Consider the following 22,094-nt stretch of genomic DNA (forward strand, 5'->3'; position numbering starts at 1 on the left):
CTCTGCCCCTCCCCCACTAGCGTTCTGTCTCTCTCTCTCTCTCTCAAAAGTAAATAAACATTAAAAATAAAAAAGGATAACCTACGCAAGTGGGGTACTGAAGGTCCACAAAGAGAACACACAGACGCTAGGCTCGCTGCCAGCCTCTGAGAGCGTTAACCCACTGCAGACAAAAGGCTGGAGGCTCTGGTAGCCAGAATTCCTGCACCTTCTCCCACCCTGGGACCAGAGGTCTCCCAGATTCCCCAACACAGCTGCTCAGGCCTCCCAGAGTCCCTTGAAGCAGGCTGACAAGACACACAAGTCCTAGACCCAACTATATGGAAGATAGTTTGAGCCTCAGTTTGCTCACTTTGAAATTGAAAAGGTTACCTTTGCTCTACTTGCCTCGCCATCATATTGTGGGTGCTGATGAGAAGGAACAGGACGTTCCAGTGGACCCCTTTGGAGACTTAAATATTTCCCAGCAATAAAACCTTTGGAGCTCACTTGAAGAAAGGAGGGAGGGGATTCCTTTGAGCCCAGATGGGTGTGGGAGTCCCACCGAGGTGCCTGGAGGCCTGGGTTAGATTCCTGGAGGTGGAACCTGTTTGGCCACTCCCAGCACCTGAGCAGGAAAGTTCTCCGGCCGCCAAACTTTCAGAGGCAGATGTGGCTAGAGGGGGTGGGTTGGCCCCACCTCACTCCCTTCCAAAATGGTGGGATGAGGCAGGGACTCTTTTTTTTTTTTTTAAGTTTATTTATTTGTTTAAGTAATCTCTGCACTCAATGTGCGGGCTCAAACTCAAGACCTTGAGATCAACAGTTGCATGCTTCTCCGACTGAGCCACCCAGGCGCCCCAAGAAATTAGGATTTTAATCCACATTGTCTAACTCCAAAAGCTCATGTTCTCATCCCTCTACCATTTATCCTCTCAAAGGGTAAGGTGAGGCTTTTTTTGAGAAAAGAGGGCTTGAAGAACAAGCAGGATTTAAATATACAAAATGGAGGATGGCATTCTATGCCAAGGAACGCCAGGAACAAAGGCTTGGAGGTGGGACAGAGCAGGGCACACAGAGAGAAGCCAACTCTTCCCTTTGGCTGGAGCTCAAGCTGATTTGGGGGACACTAGAGAAAAGACTGCACAGGCAGTCTCGGAATGAATCACGAAAAGTGTTAGAGGCCAAGTTAAAGAGTTTGGACTTTATTCTAAAGGCTCCAAGGAGACAGTTAAACATTTTTGAGCAGGGGAGTGACGTGATCAGAGCCCTGCTATGGGAAGATTAAATTAACAGCAGTGTGCATAGAAAATAGAAATGAACTTATCAAATATCCTGAGAGGTAAAGGCTTTCTAAACTTAGATGCATTTGAAGAGACCTCAACAGGAAAAAATCAATAGGTCTGTTTACATTAAAATTTAAAACTTCTCCATCTTCCTCCTTTCGCCAAAAAATAACCAAAATTAAAAGGCAAAAGGCCTAGGGAAAATATTCCCAGCAAGTGGCAAAGTGTTGACATCTTTAATACATAAAGAATTCACAAAAATCAATAAGAAAAAGAAAAGAAATAGGAGTCCAGTAAACATGTTCATTCATTCATTCATGCAACATGCATTGAGCATCTGTGTTGGGTGCTGAGAAGATATTAGTGGACAAAACAATTTATTTTAAAAAGTATTTGGAGGGGCGCCTGGGTGGCGCAGTCGGTTAAGCCTGCGACTTCAGCCAGCTCACGATCTCGCGGTCCGTGAGTTCGAGCCCCGCGTCGGGCTCTGGGCTGATGGCTCAGAGCCTGGAGCCTGTTTCCGATTCTGTGTCTCCCTCTCTCTCTGCCCCTCCCCCGTTCATGCTCTGTCTCTCTCTGTCCCAAAAATAAATAAACGTTGGAAAAAAAAAAAAAAAGTACTTGGAAACCTGGGAATGAGAGGGAACTTTATTAAATTGATGAAGAGTATCCACCAACACCCCACAGCCAATATCATTCTTTCTGTTTTTCTTTTTTTTCTTTTTTTTGCCAAATATTCTTAATGCTGAAATTCTAGAAACAATCTTTTAAAATCAGGAGTGAGACAGGCATGGCTGCTATCATTGCTTCTATTCTATACTATATTGGTGATTGTAGGCAGTGCAATAAGACTAGAAAAAGAAATTTAAGACACAAATATTGGAAAAGAAAAATCAGAACTCTTCTTTTTCCTAAATGATTGTCTACATGTCAAACTCAAAGGTTTAACTATAGAGAACAAACTGGAGGGGAGGTTGGGGGGAGATGGGGTAAATGGATGATAGGCTTTAAAGAAGGCACTTGTGGGGCACCTGGGTGGCTCAGTCAGTTAAGCATCTGACTTTGGCTCAGGTCATGATCTCACAGTTTGTGAGTTCAAGCCCTGCGTCGGGCTCTGTGCTGACGGCTCAGAGCCTGGAGCCTGCTTTGTGGATTCTGTCTCCTGCTCTCTCTGCCTCTCCCCCACTCGTACTCTGTCTCTATCTCAAAAAGAAATAAAACATTAAAAAAAAATTTTTTTAATAAAGAGGGCACTTGTGATGAGCACTGGGTGTTAAACATAAGTGATGAATCGCTAAATTCGACTCCTGAAACCAATACTACACTATCTGCTAACTAACTTGAATTTAAATAAAATCTTGGAAAAAAAAAACAAAACCCAAAGGACTCCATAGAGTCCTATTATTATTATCTATTATCTATATCTATTATTATAAAAAGAGAGCTTGGCAAAAAGGTTGGCTATAATATCGATATAAAAATTATTCACATTTCTGTACACTGGTAGAAGTTGGAAAAATAGAATTTTAAAAATACATTATTTATTATAGCAATAAACGATAAGAACCTATCATAAATCTAACAAAACACTTGCAAGACTTATTATAGAGGAAATTTTAATTTTGGATACAAATTATAAAATTATACTAATTACAGTATTATTATATAATCTAAATTATTCCAATAATAAAAATATCAAAATGATACAAATTCTAAAACTAGGTATTTCGCCAAAATGCCAGTTTTCTCGAACTCGATCTACGTATTCGATGCAATTGTAATAAAAGCTCCAACAGCATTTTTCTTAAATATGACATGCTGATTTTAAAATTTATATAGAAGAGTAAAAATATCTAAGACATCCCTGAAGAATGAGGCACTTCCTTACTCCCCAGCTATCAGGACTTATAAAACTCTAGTACTAAAAACAGTATGATATTAGCTCAAGAATGAACATATATAGACTGATGAAATCGAAACCAGAAAAAGACCAACACATATCTGGAGCTCTGATGTTCAGATATAGCCTTGCTGATCAGTGGGGAAAGGAAGGGACCATCAAATACATCATGTAGGAACAACTGATCGAGTCTATGTGGATAAGATAATTGGAACCCTATCTCACACTATGCAGAAAAATTAATTCCAGCTTGATTACATATGGAAAGAAAAACTCTTAGAAAAAATTGTAGGAGAATATCTTTTTTACTTCAGAGAAAGGAAAGATTTTTAAGTAATTTCTACACCCAACATGTGAGGTTCGAATCCACAACCCCAAAATCAAGAGTCATATACTCTCCTGATAGAGCCAGCCAGGTGCCCCACGAAAGGAAGGATTCTAAAAAAAAATAGGGGCGCTTGGGTGGCTCAGTCAGTTGAACGTCCGACTTCGGCTCAGGTCATGATCTTGCAGTTCATGGGTTCAAGCCCCATATCAGGCTCTGTGCTGATAGCTCAGAGCCTGAAGCCTGCTTCGGATTCTGTCTCTCCCACTCCCTCTGCCCCTTCCCTGCTCATGCTCTGTCTCTTTCTCTCTCAAAAATAAATAAACATTAAAACAAATTTTTAATAAAAAAAACAAACATAAAAAGCGCTAACCATGAAGGAAGACTGATAAATCCAACTACATTAAAACTGAGAACTTCTTTTCATCAACTGACACCATAAAGTAAATAAAAAGATGAGCCATGGGGCACCTGGGAGGCTCCGTCGGTTGAGTGTCCAACTTCAGCTCAGGTCAGGATCTCGCAGTTTGTGAGTTCGAGCCCTGTGTCGGGCTCCGTGCTGACAGCTCAGAGCCTGGAGCCTGCTTCAGATTCTGTGTCTCCCTCTCTCTCTGCTCCGCCCCTGTTTGCACTCTCTCTCTCAAAAATAAAAACATTAAAAATAGTGATAATAAAAAATAAAAAGAGGAGCCATAACCAACAAAGTTGTAGTATCTAGAATATAAAAGGAACAGGAACTCTCAAGTCAATTAAAAAATATATATAAAATAATTAGAAAAATGGGCAAAAGATATGAACGAGCATTTAAGAGAAGAAACATTACAAATGGCCAATAAGGGTTTGAAAAGATACTCAAACCTAATCACGTTGGTTACCAGGGAAATTAAAATAAAACCACAGCGAGAGAGCATCTTACGTTCACTGGGATTGGCAAAAATTAAGAAATCGGATAATACCAAGTGATGAACAAAACGCACATCCATCCACAACAACTATAGCATTGGTATGAGTGTAAATTGATAACTGTTTCGGTGAGCAATTTGACATTACCTTCTAGAATTGAACATTTGTGTGTGCCGTGACCAAGCAATTCCACTCCCAGGTATATGTGCTACAACAATTCTAGCACATTTGCACCAGGGAACGTGTGCAAGACTGCTCATAATAGCAATCCAAGTGTCCAATGAGCAGGGGCTAGATAAATGCATCGTGTTATTCGTTTACAATTCCTATAACAACTGTATCCACTTACCATAAACCAGGAAGGAGGCTTAAAACAACAGAAATTTATTTTTCCACCATTCTGGAGGCCAGATGTCCAAAACCAGGATCACCGGGCCTCAGTGAAGATGTCAGTTGGTCTCTACTCCCTCTGGAGGCAGTAGGGGAGAGTTTGTTCCTTGCCTCTTCCGGGGTCTGGAGGTAGCTAGTATTCCTTGGCTTGTAGCCACATCACTTCTCCATTATCTTCACATTGTCTTCTCCTCTTTCATTTGTGACAAATGTCACTCTGGCTCCCCCTCATAAGGACACTCGTGGTTGCATTTTGAGCCCCCCTGGATGATCCAGGATAATCTCCCCATGTCAAAATGCTTAACTTGATCACATTTGCAAAGATCCTGTTTTTATGTAAGGCACAATATATTGGTTTAGGGGTTAGACTCTGATATGTTGGGGGGGGAGGGAAGCCCTCCCCCCCCCCCGTTTTCTGCAGTCTGCCATCAGTCTGTCACACACACAAAATACATTCACCCTATCCCAACATCTCCAAAAGTCTTAACGCATTATAATATCAACTCAAGCCCAAAATCTCATCTAAATATAATCAGCTGAAACCCCCAAAATTCATCTAAACTAGGTTTGTAAGATTGGATAGAGTCCATTCTGGGGGGAAAAAAGTTCTTCTCCATTTCTAAAACTGTGAAACTAGTAACAAGTAATCTGTTCCCCTAATATGATGGAATGGGCATAGTATAACAGTTACACACATCTTTACTCCAAAAGGGAGAAAATGGAAGAGAGAAAGGGACTGGTCCCAGGTAATTTCAAAATCCAGCAGGACAAATTCCTCTAGTTTTCAAGGTGTAGGACTAATCCTCTGTCACCCACAGTTCCTGCCTCCACATCTGTGGTTCTGACTTCCAGGTCCAAGGCTCTGCCCTCTGGGCTTGAGGTTAATCCCTTTTGTCATTCTTCGTTTTTCTTTTTTTTTTTTTTTTAATTTTTTTTTCAACGTTTATTTTTGGGACAGAGAGAGACAGAGCATGAACGGGGGAGGGGCAGAGAGAGAGGGAGACACAGAATCCGAAACAGGCTCCAGGCTCTGAGCCATCAGCCCAGAGCCCGAAGCGGGGCTCGAACTCCCGGACCGCGAGATCGTGACCTGGCTGAAGTCGGACGCTTAACCGACTGCGCCACCCAGGCGTCTTCATTCTTCGTTTTTCTTAACAGTAGGCACATGTGTGAAGCTGAGTCATTTTATAAGCCTATTTCCTGCCTCTAGAATCGTGGGGGTCCAATAGCCTTCCTTCATTCCATTCCGTCTCTGTCCCTTTCCATCTAAGATGGCAGCGTTTCTGCTGGTATAACTCTCAGAAGTCTTGTGGGTCTCCTGTGTATGTCACAGAGATTCACATCATTACAGACAGCCCTCCACAGATCTCTCCTGGATAATTCTATCTCTATTCCTGGCTTCTGCTGAGATGGTTGAATGGATCTATGAGTCATACACTTAATATCCTCAAGCCTAGCAAAAAGCTGTTCAACCACACCCATGGCCTTCTCCCTAGAGCACATGGTTCTAACAGTAAATCGCCTAATTTTAGTATATTTCACAGTTCGGAAAGGTTGCAAACTTCCCCCATCATCATGTGCTGGTTCCTTTTGATGTAACAGTTCTTTCCCTGAGATATCTTTTTCCTCTCTCATTTTATGATAATCAGCAAGAAAAAACCAGGCCATATCTTCAACATTTTGCTTGGGAATCACCTCAGCTAAAATCCAAGTTTATCACGGACAAGTGCTTCTAACAGTGCTTCTCGAAATTGTTCCAGCTTCTACCCATTACCCATTCCAAATCTATCTTCACATTTTTAGGTGTTTGCTACAGCAGCATACTCCTCGATTCCAAAATTTGTATTAGTTTGCTATGGTAACTGAAACAAATTAACACAAACTAGATGGCTTTTCGCAACAGAAATTTATTTCACACCATTCTGGGTGCCCAAAGTCCAAAATGACTATCACTGTGCCCAAACGAAGATGTTGGTAGGTCCGTGTCCCCTCTCAAGGGCATAGGGGAGACTTCTGTTCCTTGCTTCTTCCAGCTCTGGGCAACTGCTGGCATTCCTTAGTTTCACTCCAATTTCTGCTTCCAATGATCACTTTGCTTTTCCTCTTCCGTCCATGCCAAATCTCCTCTTCCTCTCTCTTATAAAGAGGCATGTGATTGAACTTGGGGCCCACCCTGATAATCCAGGATAATATCCACACACTTCAAGATCCTTAACTTAATCACAGCTGCAAGGATCCTGTTTTCAATAGGGTAACATCGACACGTTTCCGGGACTAGGACCTGATGTCTTTGGCGGGGCGGCAGGGTGGGGTGGGGGGCAGTTTTCATCCTATCATAGTTCTGTAATAGAACTTAGTTCTATTATCTACTATAAGAACATAGTTCTTATAATAGAACTTTATTTTTTTATTATTATTTTTAAATAATTAATTTTCTTTTTTTTTTAATTTCTTTTTTTTACCATTTATTTATTTTTGAGACAGAGAGAAGCAGAGCATGAACGGGGGAGGCACAGAGAGAGAGGGAGACACAGAATCGGAAGCAGGCTCCAGGCTCTGAGCCATCAGCCCAGAGCCCGACGCGGGGCTCAAACTCACGGACCGCGAGATCGTGACCTGAGCTGAAGTCGGACGCTCAACCGACTGAGCCACCCAGGCTCCCCTTATAATAGAACTTTAAACAGCAACGACAGTGAATGAATATTTATATGTCACTTACTTCACTCCCTACTCCAATATAAGCTGTGTGAGGACAGGGCCTTGTTTCACTCACCACTGTATACTCAGTCCCTGGAAGAGTGACCACCAGGTAAATGGTACCCAATAAATATTTGCCGAATGAACTACTAAGGTGGATATTTATATGAAGAATAATACAAGTAAACAGAAAATTTTATGGTATAACATCAAGTGAAAAAATCAGTATGCAGATTTTTATATACAAGGTAATTATTTTCACATAAAAATTCTACACTTGGGGCGCCTGGGTGGCGCAGTCGGTTAAGCGTCCGACTTCAGCCAGGTCACGATCTCGCGGTCCGGGAGTTCGAGCCCCGCGTCGGGCTCTGTGCTGATGGCTCGGAGCCTGGAGCCTGTTTCCGATTCTGTGTCTCCCTCTCTCTCTGCCCCTCCCCCGTTCATGCTCTGTCTCTCTCTGTCCCAAAAATAAATAAACGTTGAAAAAAAAAATTAAAAAAAAAATTCTACACTTAAAAAAAAAAAACTGAGGATGTAGGGAACTCCTAGAGTCCATCACTTCACAAAAGCAGCTAACAAACTGGCAAAACTATCAAAATCAGTTTTACCAGAACTCTGGAAACAGCTCAAAGTTTAGAGCAACCAGGTGAACACTTATCAAGAAACAAACAACAGGGGCGCCAGGGTGGCTCAGCTGATTAAGCATCCAACTCTTGATTTCAGCTCGGGTCATGCTCTCACCGTTCATGACATCAAGTCCCATGTCAGGCTCTGCTGACTGTGCAGAGCTTGCTTGGGATTCTCTCTCTCCCTCTCTCTCTCTGTTCCTCCCCCTGCTTACTCTGCCTCAAAATAAATAAATAAACATTAAAAAAAAAAAACAAGAAAGAAACAGCTGAATTTCACCAAGAAAACTTCACGATAATTTTACTTACTTTGGCCATCTCCCGCTCGCCAGCTCTGTGGCAGCCTCTTGAAGACAGTAACCTTGAAGACAATATTCCTGGTGTGAGTTCCTAGTATTAGAGGAAGCAGAACAGACCTGCTACAGAAAGTATTGGGGCTGTTTGTTTTGACCCGTCTGGCGGCTGTCTGCATGTCTGGCTCAAAGGGCTTGCCTTTATTTTGCCTAATTCAGAACTCTCCCAGAACCGAGGGGGCATTTGTTGAAAATACATAAAGGCCATGCGATTGGCTGCTGCCAACTGGGACAAATGATCGCATTTGGAGAAAACAACAAGCAAATAAAAAAGCTTAGGAAGAAAGGCTGGAGGATAAAATGATTTAGGGAACAAGGACTTTGAAAAGCTCCTACAGCGGCACCTGGGTGGCTCAGTCAGTTGAGTGTCTGACTCTTGATTTTGGTTCAGGTCATGTTCCCAGAGTTGTGGGATGAAGCCCCATGTCAGGCTCCACACTGAGCGTGGAGCCTGCTTAAGATTCTCTCTCTCTCTCTCTCTCTCTCTCTCTCTCTCTCTCTCCCCCTCTGCCCCTCTGCTCCTTTCCCCTGCTCATGTACATGCTCTCTCTCTCTCTCTCTCTCAAAACAAAAACACAAAAACAAAAAGCTCCTACATATTCCTGGGAATAGAGGTCCATATGCATGCCCGGGGCTAGGTACATGCTCAGAAAAGCCCTGACAAGGCCCTAAGATCTTACCTCTAGCTGATCACCAGATTCTCTGCAAGCAGGAAATGAGGGCCAAAGTAGAGTTGTAAATTGCATGACAAATTGTTGAAGGCATTTCCCAATCTACATACAGTGCTCATCTGCAAAGACTAGGAGGTTTTGTTGTTGCTGTTCTAGGCATTTAAGGAAATCTCTGTCAAATGACTAACTGACCACTAAGCTAATGACACAGAGACTTTGGTGGCCATGGACAACAAAAAATAGACTTTCCAAAGTTAGTTCCTGAAAAGTCACTAAACTAATAAACAACAATTTCTATCACAAGCAGCAACAAGTCTTAGCATCGTAGGAAATCCTATTCCCAGAGTTGTTTCATTATAATACTCAAAAGATCCAGTTTAGAAAAAAAAATATGATGCATGCAAAGGGAGCATGGCTTATACATGGCGGGGGTGGGGGGGGGATGTCCTTGAGGAACCACAGATATTGGATATAGAAGACAAAGACTTTAAATCAACTATTTAAAATATACTCAAAGATATAAAGGAAACCATATGTAAAGAACTAAAGGAAAACATGATAATTATTTATCTCACCAGTCAGAAAATATTAATAAGGAAACAAAAGCTATAATACAGAAACAAATTCTGGATTTAAAGAGAATTAGCTGAAATGAAAAATTGACTAGAGTTGTTCAACAACAGATTTGAGCAAGCAGAAGAAAGAGTCAGTCTACTTGAAGATAAATCAATTGAGATTACCCAGGCTGTGGAACAGAAAGGAAAAAAAAAACATGAAAAGAAAGAAACAGAACCAAAGAGATGTATGAGACAACATCATGCATACTAACAAATGCATAGTGGAAATCCCAGAAGAAGGGGCAGGGGAAAAATAAGAAAGATATAATGGCTAAAAACTTCTAAATTTGAAGCAAGACTTAATCTACACATCCAGGAAGCTTAATTAACTTCAAGTAAGATAAACTCATAGAGATCCACACCAGGACATAATCAAACTGTAGAAGGCCAAAACCAAAAAGAGAATCTTTAGAGCGAGAAAAGTGACTAATCACATACAAGAGAACCTCAGATTCTCCAGCTGATTTCTCATCAGAAACTTTGGGGGCCATAAGGAAGTGGGATAATATATTTGAAGTTCTGAAAGGGAAGGAAAAGGCAGCAAGGAATTTTTATCTGGCAAAACTATCCTTCAGGAATTAAAGATAAATCAAGACATTTCCAGAATAACAAAAATTATGAGAATTTGTCACTAGTAGATTTTCTTTACAAGAAATGTTAAAGAGAGTCCTTCAGGCTGATATGAAAGGATAGTAGACAGTAACTCAAATCCATATGAAGAAATGAACACTGATATAAGTAAATATAAAAGTCAGCAATGATGAATTCTTTTAATGTAACTCTTCTTTTTTTCTTATATAATTTAAAGGACAACTGTAATAATTATAAATCTATGCTGATGGATACCAATGTATAAAGATGTAATTTGTGATGCTAAAAACATAAAGGACAGGGAATGGAGCTATAGAAGAACAAAATTTTTTTATACTATCAAAACTAAATTGGTATTAATTTGAACTAGATTGTTATAAATTAAGATGTTAATTGTAATCCGCAGGTCAACAACTAAGAAAATAAAATATATCTGGTAACAGAAACCACAAGGGAATCAAAATGTTACATTAGAAAACATCTAACACCAGGGCACCTGGGCGGCTCAGTCAGTTGAGTGTCCGACTTGGGCTCAGGTCATGATCTCGCGGTCTGTGAGTTCAAGCCCCACGTTGGGCTCTGTGCTGACAGCTCGGAGCCTGGAGCCTGCTTCCAATTCTGTGTCTCCCTCTCTCTCTGCCCCTCCCCCACTCATGCTCTGTCTCTCTTTCTGTCAAAAATAAATGAACATTAAAAAAAAAAAAAGAAAACGTCTAGCACAAAAGAAGGAGGAATTGAGAAACAACAAGATATAAGACATATAGCAAACAAAGTGGCACAAGTAAGTTCTTATTAGTAATTGCATTAAATATAAACAGATTAAATTCTCTAATTAAAAGACAGAGGTTAATGGAATGGATTAAAAAAACACATAATGCAATTATATGCTGTCACAAGAGTCTTTCTTTGGCTCAAAAACTCAAATAGGTTAAAAGTGAAAGGATGGAAAAGATAATCCATGCCAAAAATTAACAAAAAGAGAGATGAAATGGCTGTACTACTATTTTAAAAATAGGCTTTAAGGCAAAAATTATTTAAAAAGACTTTATAAATTATTTATATTTTTTTATCTATAACTATAAATTATTAAAAGAGAGGTATTTTATAATGATAACAAGCTCAATCCATCAAGAAGATATAACAATAATAAACATATACTTAAGAGAGAAATAAACATTACAATAATAATAAGGACTCCAATACTCCATTTCCTTTTTTTTTTTTTTTAATGTTTATTTACTTTTGAGAGAGAGAGAGAGAGAGAGAGAGCACAAGCAGGAAAGGGGCAGAGGATCTGAAGGAGGCTCCTCACTGACAGCAGAGAGCACAATGCAGGGCTCGAACTTACCGATCATGAGATCATGACCTGAGCCAAAGTCGGACACTTAATCAACTGAGCCACCCAGGTGCCCCTCCAATATTCCATTTTCAGTAATGGATAGAACTACTACACAAAAGACAAACAAAGAAATAGAAGCATTGAACAACACTATAAACCAACTAGACCTAACTCCACCCAACAACAGCAGAATATACATTCTTCTCAAGTAAGCATGGAACATCCCTCAGGATAAACCATGTTTACACCACAAAACAAGTCTCAATACATTTAAAACTACTGAATGCATTTGAAGTATTTTCTCTGACCACAATGACATGAAACCAGAAATTAATAAATGCCATATGTGAAAATACAATAATACTTTTACATGCCCAATGGCATAAAAAGAAATCACAAGGGAAATTAGATGAGATGAATGAAAATAAAAACAGCATATCAAAACTTATGGAAAGTAATAGAAGCAGTTCTTAGCGGTAAGTTTATAGCTGTAAATACCTATATGAAACAGAAAATACCTATATTAAACAGAAGAAAGATCTCAAATCAATAACTAAACTTCCAACTTTTTTTAAATGGGCCCAAAGAAAATGTATTGAATATGTAACTGAATGTCCAGAAGTAGGACTTGCTTTAGACATGGACTGTTTCAGGGGCTCAAGCACTGTCCTCAAGATCCAATGTCTCTCTTGTCCTCTTCCTGGTTTAACTGTATTCTCAGACTGGTGCTCCCTTTGGTAGCAAGATATTTACAGAGTCTCCAACCTCATAACTCAACCTCACTCAAGTCCCACCCTAAACCTCAACTTAAGGAACTTAGAAAAAAACCAAACTAAACCCAAAGTCAGCAGAAGGAAGGAATTAAAGATTGGAGTGGAAATAAAGGAAATGCAGAATTGAAAAACAACAAAGAGAATCAATAAAAACAAAAGTTGCTTCTTTGAAAGGAGTTAACAAAATTGATGAATTTTTAGTCAGAATGACAAAAAATAGAGATAAAATATTCAAATCACTAAAATCAGGAATGAAAGTAGGGACATTGCTATCAACTTTATAGATACAAAAAGGATTGTAAGATAATATGATGAATAATTATATATCAAAAAATCAGACAATCTAGATGAAAAGAAAATTTCCTAGAAGACACAAACTACTAAAACTGACTCGAGAACAAATAGAAACCTGAATAGACCCATAAGAAGAGACTGTGAAAGTAAACAAAAAATTTCCAGTAAAGAAAATGCTAGGACCAGATTGTTTCACTGGTAAACTCTCTCAAACATTTAAAGAAAAATGAATACCAATCTTTCTCAAACTTTTCCAAAAAATAGACTCTGCTTCCTAATTCATTCCATGATGCCAGTGTTACTTTGATACTAAGGCCAGACAAAGAAATTATAAGGAAAGATATCTATAGACCAATATTCCTTATGAATATAGATGCAAAAATTATCAACAAAATACTGAGACATTTGAATCCAGCAATTAAAATGATCATACTGTATGGGCAAGTGGGATTTATCCCAAGAATGCAAAGGCGGTTCAACTTATGAACATTAATCAACGTAATACACAGTATTAATGGAATAGAGGAAAAGAGTTGCATGACCATGTCAACGGATGTAGAAAAATAATTTGATAAAACCCAACACCCTTACTGATGAACCTTGAAAATATTATGGTAAGTGAAATAAGCCAGTCACAAAAAGATAAATACTGTATGATTCCACTTATATGAGATACTTAGAAATGAACTATTGGGACCTCATCAAGATAAAAAGCTTCTGCACGATCAACAAAATTAAAAGGCAACTGACAGAATGGGAGAAGATATTTGCAAATGACATATTGGGCAAAGGGTTATTATCCCAAATCTATAAAGAACTTATCAAACTCAATCCCAAAAAACAAGTGATCCAGTGAAGAAATGGTCAAAAGATATGAACAGACATTTTTCCAAAGAAGACATCCAGATGGCTAACAGACATGCAAAAAAGATGCTCAACATCACTCATCATCAGGAAATACAAATCAAAACCACAATGAGATACCACCTCACTCCTCTCAGAATGGCTAAAATTAACAACTCAGGAGACAACAAATGTTGGTGAGGATGCAGAGAAAAGGAAACCCTTTTGCACTGTTGGTGGGAATGCAAACTGGTGCAGCCACCCTGGAGAACAGTGTGGAGGTTCCTCAAAAAATTAAAAATAGAGCTAACCTAAGACCAGACATTGCACTACCAGGTATTTATCCAAAGGATACAAAAATGCTGATTCAAAGGGGGCACCTACACACAAATGTTTATAGCAGCACTACTGACAATAGCCAAAGTATGGAAAGAACCCAATGTCCATTGACTGATGAATGGATAAAGATATGGTATATATATACACAATGGACTATTATTTGGCAATCAAAAAGAATGAAATCTTGCCATTTGCAACAACCTGGATGGAACTAGATTGTATCATGCTAAGCGAAATAAGTTAGTCTGAGAAAGACAAACACATCATTTCCTTCATATGTGGAATTTAAGAAACACAACAGATGAACATAGGGGAAGGGAAGGAAGAAGAACATAAGAACAGAGGGAGGGAAACCATAAGAGACTCTTAAATACAGAGAACAAACTGAGGGTTGCTGGAGGGGTGTTGGGTAGGAGGATGATCCAAATGGGTGATGGGCATTAAGGAGGGCATTTGTTGGAATGATCACTGGGTGGCTCAGTCAGGTAAGCGTCTGACTCTTGATTTTAGCTCAGGTCATGATCTCATGGTTGGTGAGTTCAAGCCCCATATTGGGCTCTGTGCTGGAGTCTGTTTGGCATTCTCTCTCTCTCTATCAAAATAAATACATATATTAAAAAAAAAAAAGAGGGGCGCCTGGGTGGCGCAGTCGGTTAAGCGTCCGACTTCAGCCAGGTCACGATCTCGTGGTCCGTGAGTTCGAGCCCCGCGTCAGGCTCTGGGCTGATGGCTCAGAGCCTGGAGCCTGTTTCCGATTCTGTGTCTCCCTGTCTCTCTGCCCCTCCCCCGTTCATGCTCTGTCTCTCTCTGTCCCAAAAATAAATAAACGTTGAAAAAAAAAAATTTATAAAAAAAAAAAAAAAAGAAACGGGTAAAATTTTAAATGTTATGTTGTGTTACATTTTACCACAATAAACAAAGTTTGGGGGGAAAAACCCACCTAACACCTTTCATGATAAAAATACTCATAAAACTAGGACTCAGAGGGTACTTTCTTAGCTCAATAACGGAGATCTGTGAAAATCCACAGTTAATATCATACTCAGTGGTGAAAGACTAAAAGCTTTCCTCCTAAGATCAGAAACACTACGAGGATGTCTGGTCTTGCCACTTCTATTCAACATTTTACTGGAAGTTTTAGCCATGGGAAGAAAGTAAATAAAAGGCAACCAAATTGGAAGAGAAGTAGTAAAACTGTCTCTATTTGTAGATGGTGTAATCTTATATGTAGAAAATCCTAAAGAATCCACACAGACACTATCATAGCTAATAAATGAATTCAGCAAAGTTGCAGAATATCAGATCAATATGCAAAAATCAGTTGTATTTCTATATACTAGCAATGAACAATCTGGAAAAGAAATTTAGAAAAACAACTTCACTGGGGTGCCTGGGTGGCTCAATCGGTTAGGCGTCCGACTTCAGCTCAGTTCATGATCTCACGGTTTGTGAGTTTGAGCCCCCTGCATCAGGCTCTGTGCTGACAGCTCAGAGCCTGGAGCCTGCTTAGGATTCTGTATCTCCCTCTCTCTCTGCCCCTCCCCCACTCACACACACACACTCTCTCTCTCTCTCTCTCTCTCTCTCCCAAAAATAAACATTAAAAAAAAGAAAACTTCATTTATAATATTATAAAAAATAATAAAATATTTAGGAATAAGATTAACAAAGGAGTACAAGACTTGTACACTGAAAACTACAAAACATTGTTGAAAGAAATTTAAACAGATCTAAGTAAATGAAAAGACATCCTATGTTCATGGACTGTAAAGAAACAATATTGTAAAGAAAGCAAAGTGATCTACAGACTCAACGCAATCTCCATCAAAATTCCAACTGTCTTTTTTGCAGAAATGAGCAAGTTGATCCTCAAATTCATATGGAATTTTAAGGGATCTTACGTGGCCCAAACAATCGTGAAATGGAAAAACAAAATTGGAGAACTCACACTTCCCAATTTCAAAACTTCTACAAAGCTACACAACCAAAACAGTGTGGTACTGGCATAAAGATATACAGACGAATGGAATAAAATCAGGAGTCCAGAAGTAAACCCACACATCTATTGACAAGTGATTTTCAACAAGAGTGGCAAGACCATTCAGTGGGGAAAGAATAATCTTTTCAAATAATAGTGCTTGGACAACTGGATATCTGCATGCAAAAGAAAAGAGTCGGTGGGGGGGACCTGGATGGCTCAGTTGGTAGATCATGTGACTCTTGATCTCAGGGTCTGAGTTCGAGCCCCACGTTGGGTGTAGAGATTACTTAAAAAGGAAAAAAAAGACAGGGCACCTGGGAGGCTCAGTAGGTTAAGCGTCTGACTTCAATTCAGGTCATGATCTCATGGTTTGTGGGTTTGAACCCCACATCAAGCTGTTGCCGTCAGCACAGAGCCTGCTTCGGATCCACTGTCTACCTCTCTTTTTTTCCCCTCCCTGGCTTGCACTCTCTCTCTCCCTCTCTCAAAAAAAAAAAAAAGAAAGAAAAGAAAAGAAAAAGAAAAAGAAAAAGAGAAAGAGAAAGAGAAAGAGAAAGAGAAAGAAAAGAAAAGAAAAGAAAAAGAAAAAGAAAAAGAAAAAGAGAAAGAGAAAGAGAAAGAAAAAGACAAGGAAAAAGAATGAAGTTGCACCCCTACCTCTCACCACATGCAAAAATTAACTCAAAATATGTCAAAGACCTACGTGTAAGACCTGGAGCTACAGAACCATTAGAAAACTTAACAGTAAATTTTTATGACCTTGGATTTGGTAACGATTTCTTAGATATGACACCAAAAGAACAAAGAACAAAAGAAAAAATGAACTGAACTTTGTAAAAAAAAAAAAAACAAAAACAAAAAAAAAAACTTAAAAAAATTTTTTTTAATGTTTATTTTTGAGAAACAGAGACAGACGTGAGTGGAGAAAGGGCAGAGAGAGAGGGAGACACAGAATCTGAAGCAGGCTCCAGGCTCTGAGCTATCAGCACAGAGCCCAATGTGGGGCTCAAACTCATGAACTGTGAGATCATAACCTGAGCTGAAGTGGGACGCTTAACCAATTGAGCCACACAGGCACCCCTAAAAACAAACAAACAAAAAAAACCTTTTGTGCATCAAAGAACATTCTCAAGAAGGTGAAAAAACAAACCAAAGAATGGGTAAAAATAGTTGTGAATCATGTATATCTTGTAAGAGTCTAGCATCCAGAATATATAAAGAACTCTTATAACTCAAACAATAGGAATACAATCCAATTAAAAGATGGGCAAAGGACTTGGGTAGACATTTCTCCAACGAAGACATGTAAATAACCAATAGGCACATGAGAGGTTCAACATCATTTGTCATGAGGGAAATGCGAGTCAAAACCACAAGGAGACACCACTAAGATAGCATGGTTTTGTTTTAGTTTTTGTTTTTGTTTTGTTTTGTTTTGTTTTTTAAGGAAAATAACAAGATGGAGAAACAGGAATCCATCAGGCAGTGCTGGTAAGAATGTAGAATAGTACAGCCACTGTGGAAAACAGGCAGCTCCTTGAGAAGTTAGCCAGAGAATTACCATGTGATCCAACAATTTCACTCCTAGGTATATACCCCCAAAGAACTGAACGTTTAAAGAAAAACATGTCTATAAATATACATCGTAGATAAAAAAAAATGGAAACAATCCAGATGTCCATCAACCAAGGAAGGAATAAACAAACTGGGGTATATCCATACGGTGGAATATTATTCAACCCAGAAAGGAATAAAGCACCAACATGTGCTATAATGTGGCTGAACCTTGAAAACATTAGGCCAAGGGAAAGAAGCCAGACATAAAAGGACAAACGTTCTTTGATTCCATTTATATGAAATGTCAAGAAAAGGCAAAGCCATAGAGACAGAAGTAGATTGATGGTTACCAGGGATGGGAGAAAGGGGTGAATGGGGAGTGACTGCGTAATAGGTACCGAGTTTCCATCCGGGTGACGAAAATGTTCTAGAATTAGTGGCGATGGTTGGATGAAGTAAAGCCACTGAATTAATTGTACATGGAAAACGGTTAAAATCGTGACTCTGATGGTATGTGCATTTTACCTCGATGTTAAAAGACAGGAAGGAAATACATCAAAATGATAATCTTCGGCGATGTTGGTTTTCTTCACCGCGCTGCATTTTCCTAGCTGCCTACAATAAACATGCGGTGCCAGAATAAACTTAAATCGCTCCTGTTGCTGTGTGAAACAAGGCTGTCCAACTGTCAGGTGCACACAGACCTCCCGGGGGATCTTGTTAAAGTGCAGATTCTGATCGAGCGGGCTAGGGTGGGACCTGAGAGTCTGCATTCCCAGCAAGCTTCCCCCGACCTCCCCTGGAGCAGCCAGGCTCCTGAAATCAGCAGCCCAAGCAGCAGATGAAGCAAGTGCACCACAGCTGAGATGCCCACACAGAGAAGACTCTTGCTTCTGGATGCCCTCCCCCCCCCCACCCCGGGGCCTATGCAGTGTAGGACCCACTGAGGTTTATCCGAAATTCAGATGTAACTGACTGCCCTCTGTTTTTATTTGCTAACTCTGAAACCCCAGGCTGCGGTGGAGAAGAAGGGTTGAAGCTGTGGTTGTCCGGGCAACCTGGGGCTGAGACACTTCAAGGCCACTCAAGGCGGCTTGCTGGGTGGTCCCGTCGACCTAACAGGTAGCCACCAACATGGCTTACTCCTCAGCTGGCCTGCCCATCTGCCATCCTCCCCACTGCCCTTGGGTCTGTTTCACCCACCTGGCCCCCTCCTGGAGAAGACTGCCCTGGAAACTGGCACACAGACCCCCACCTGATCTGGCCGCCTGGTCCAGCCGCCCACAGAGCAGAGGAGTCCCCTCCAGGACACCGCTGCCAGGCAGCCTGACCCGCCGACCAACCCGGGGTCCGTAACCGAGGGCCAGGAGGCAGTCTGCAACGGCCTTGAGACTCCGGTGTGAGTGGAGGCTCGGACGAGGTACTTCGCTTCTCTCTGGGCCTTGACACCTACCTGTAACAGGTGGATAACACTTCCTGTTCCCCAGTTCTGATGATGAGATGAAACCATTTCGAAATAGCGCTCCGTGCACTGCCTGGCACCCAGTAAACGCTCAAGATATCGGGGAAACCATAACTTCTTCTCTTCCCCTCCCACAATGCCCAGCATGGGGCTAAGCACAGCTGACATTCAGCACGCACCCGTGGGAGCTGAACAGCAGGAACGTCCCGGAACAGTGAAGGGACGCACTGCTCTGACCTGGACAGGTGGCCTCCTCACACCCTCCCAGCTCTGCCTCTAATTCTTTGTGACTTGAGGTAAGTCCATTCCTTTCTCTACGCCTCGGTGTCTTTGTCCACCAAGTAAGCGGGTGGATGAGCAGCCATCTGTGTTCTCTCACAGCCGTTAATGTGCCCATTCCAAAGATCAGGAAGCCTGAGGCTACTGACTCGCATGTAGTGAAGGTGTGACGGCACCCAGGTCTTCTTAAACCCCGCGCGGTTCTTCAGGAGAAGACTGGCCTGGGGTTCTCCCCCACCTCCTCACCTGCCCATTAGCCCCAGCTCTAAGCTGGTGGGGAAGGGGGTTGTGGATGGGGTCTGCGCCTCACCTGGCTGGCCTCAGTGGGGCAGAGTCCATGGGGACAGGGCCGCTCGGAGATCCCAGCGTTCTCCGCGAGGCTGTGGTGAATCCTCTTGCCTTTTGTATCCGGCTGGGCTGGCTCCAGACCATTCGATGCTATTCCGTTGTCATTGGCAGGACTGGGCTTGGTGAAGCTGGGCCCGGCGTGTCCCAGCGTGTCCCAGCCTCTCCCCGTCCCCGTTGTCTTTCTACAGGAGCCGGAGCTCATGTGTTCGTCTCTTGGGGTGTTGAGTCTACCCAACCCTTCAGGGATCGGGGCTGCTGGCCCCAGTGTAGAGATGTTGTTATCTGTATTACTTACAGGCCCCAGGCTGGTAGGGTCCCTCCCCTCCTCTGACCAGATATGCCCAGCCCCCTCCTTTTTCTCTCTTGGCTTCTGCCCTGTTCTTTCTGTGATTGGCCTAAGAGAGGGGTGTGGGCCGGGAAGTACCCTACACAGAGCCGGGAGGCAGCATCCAGGGCTGGTTGGACCACCCCAGGGCCTCCTGCCCACTGCCCCCCAGCCAAGCTGTGTCCTCTGCTTCCTGCCCAGCTGGGGCAGGCCTGGAAGGGCACAGTGGCAGGCCCTCTGTGATGCTCCTGTTGCCATGGTGATTCTAGATGAAAAGACCATAGCATTCTGTCCCCGGAACCTCCCCCCATCTTCCCAGCTCTGCTTTGTCTGCCTCCGGAGATGGCTCTCCGCTGGTGGCCTCGAGAGCTATGGCTCTGCTGCGGTCAGCGTCTCTTCTGTGCGTCTCCTATCCCCCTGGACCTCACTTTAACCCCAACAGAGACCATTACCCTAAGAGTAAGCCTCTGCCCCCACCCCACCCCCCAAAACTGACATCCACTAGAGAGGTGATGGCGGGTCATGAAAAAGCCACAGGATTCAAAATGAAAAGATCCAGATTTCAGCCCCAACCTAGCCTTTTATAGCTGTGTGGCCTTGGACACAACAGGCCTTGAGCTTCAGGGTCCTCCTCTGTAAAATGTAGATAATAATACCCTACCGAACTGTCCCTCAGAAATGCCTCCGTGACTTTGCACGGACTTTTCCTTATATGTAATACCCCTCCGTCCTTCTCAGCTCCGGCGAACTCCTACCCATGCCTCAGGACCCGGCTGAAATGATCCCTTCCGTGTAACAGTTTCCCTGACCTCTGTGTCCCTGACACAGATACTAGGACTTGCCATTTTGTGTTAAAGTTATTGAAAAGTTTCCTTCGTTTTTATTTGACTATGAATTTTTGGACGCAGGAGGAATCGGATGAGGCTTGATTCCGGCATCAGAAATGGTTTGTTGGAGGACTACTTTGTGGGACAGAAAGCAGAAAAGGATGACCCTGACTGGGGTGGACTCCATCCTTGCAGGGGTCAATCCTGGGGCCCTTTGTCCAAGCACAGCGTGGGTCGATCAGTGCTTGCTGTAGCCTCTCTGTGTGCCTGAGATGCAGGCTTGGGGACATTTTCATGGCTGGGAGCCACTGGAAAAGACCCCGACTTATGCCTAGGGTCTACCTGTCTTAGCACTGGGCTGGGGCCAGGAGCAGCTTCTCACCGGGTGTGTCTGTGGATATCCTGGGGCATCTGGGAGGGGAAGGAGGGGGGGCACAGCACTGTCAGCTGGTCCTGGTAGGACTTTTGGGATATCGGCAAGGAACCTGAAGTTCAGGGGAGAGAGAGAGCTCCGGTTGCCACGGTGTCTTCCGACTCTCTTTCATGGCTCTACAGCTGCTGGTCAGGGTGAAGGAGAAGAGGGAGCCTCCAGGGCCAGCTCCAGGGTCCCTACAGACCGCTCATCAGCCAACAGGGCTTCCGTGGCCGGAGCCAGCGAGTCAGGGGCGCCCTCCAGTGGTCATTATTGGGGAGGCAGGAACCTGAGCGCGCAAAAAGGGAGGTGTTTCATTCACTCCTTCAGCTAACGTTAAGTGAGCATGCCCGCGCCAGACGGGTGCTAGGCACATGTTTCAGTTCTAACTAAAAATATATTGAGCATCTGCTAAGTGGAGAGCTCTCCCTGGAGTGTAGATATTTCTGGGTGGGGGAAGACGGAATGCAAGGTAGGGAATTAACCCTTCCAGCAGTGATTCTGAACCCACGTTGTCCATTGGCCTTGCCTGAGGAACTTGAGAAAACATCAGGGCCTGGGGCCCGTCCACCCAACCGAATCTGCAGGGGTGGGGGCGGACGCACCAGGGGCCGGCAGCCGGGCAGGAGAACCACTGGTTTGACTGAATCATCACCCATGTTCTCATTGCTGAGGTAGTGCTATTGTCCCATTTTCCAGACGAGGACGCTGAGGCTCAAGGGAAGGACAGCGATGGGAAAGATGTTTCCCACTGCACAGGCTGCATGTAGCAAATCGTCCTCGAAGAGACCCCCCCCCCCCTCCTAACTGCAATGGCCTTATTGTTTAATGTGATTAGAAAAATACGCAAGGTGGTTGTGAAACGGTAAGTTTTCCCCGTAGGCGGGGAATTACAAAGGCGAAAGTGGTGCGCACAAAAGTCACCTGCAATCTCAGCATTGTGAACACTCAGGAGTATGTCAGAGAGAGGGAAAGAG

General features: G+C 42.4%; 1 protein-coding gene across 1 annotated transcript; it reads right to left on the reverse strand.

The window, feature by feature from the left end:
* Positions 1 to 6,670: 6,670 nt before the first annotated feature.
* Positions 6,671 to 21,776, reverse strand: LOC122484374. The gene is made up of 5 exons (XM_043582322.1): positions 21,629 to 21,776; positions 18,668 to 19,016; positions 17,990 to 18,079; positions 8,416 to 8,467; positions 6,671 to 6,919 (listed from the first exon to the last, which is right to left on the reverse strand). The coding sequence occupies exons 1-5, from the start codon at positions 21,774 to 21,776 to the stop codon at positions 6,776 to 6,778; spliced, it is 783 nt and encodes a 260-aa protein (XP_043438257.1). The 3' UTR covers positions 6,671 to 6,775.
* Positions 21,777 to 22,094: the final 318 nt, after the last annotated feature.

This window comes from Prionailurus bengalensis, chromosome D1 (assembly GCF_016509475.1).
Source record: "Prionailurus bengalensis isolate Pbe53 chromosome D1, Fcat_Pben_1.1_paternal_pri, whole genome shotgun sequence".
NCBI classification, from domain to species: Eukaryota; Metazoa; Chordata; class Mammalia; order Carnivora; family Felidae; genus Prionailurus; species Prionailurus bengalensis.

Coding starts and splice junctions, on each gene's coding strand:
- LOC122484374 (XM_043582322.1), bottom strand. CDS start 21,776: ATGGGTGATGATTCAGTCAAACCAGTGGTTCTCCTGCCCGGCTGCCGG. Junction 19,017..21,628: donor AGGCAAGGCCAATGGACAAC/GTGGGTTCAGAA, acceptor CGATATCTTGAG/CGTTTACTGGGTGCCAGGCA. Junction 6,920..8,415: donor GCGAGCGGGAGATGGCCAAA/GTAAGTAAAATT, acceptor CCTCTTTATAAG/AGAGAGGAAGAGGAGATTTG.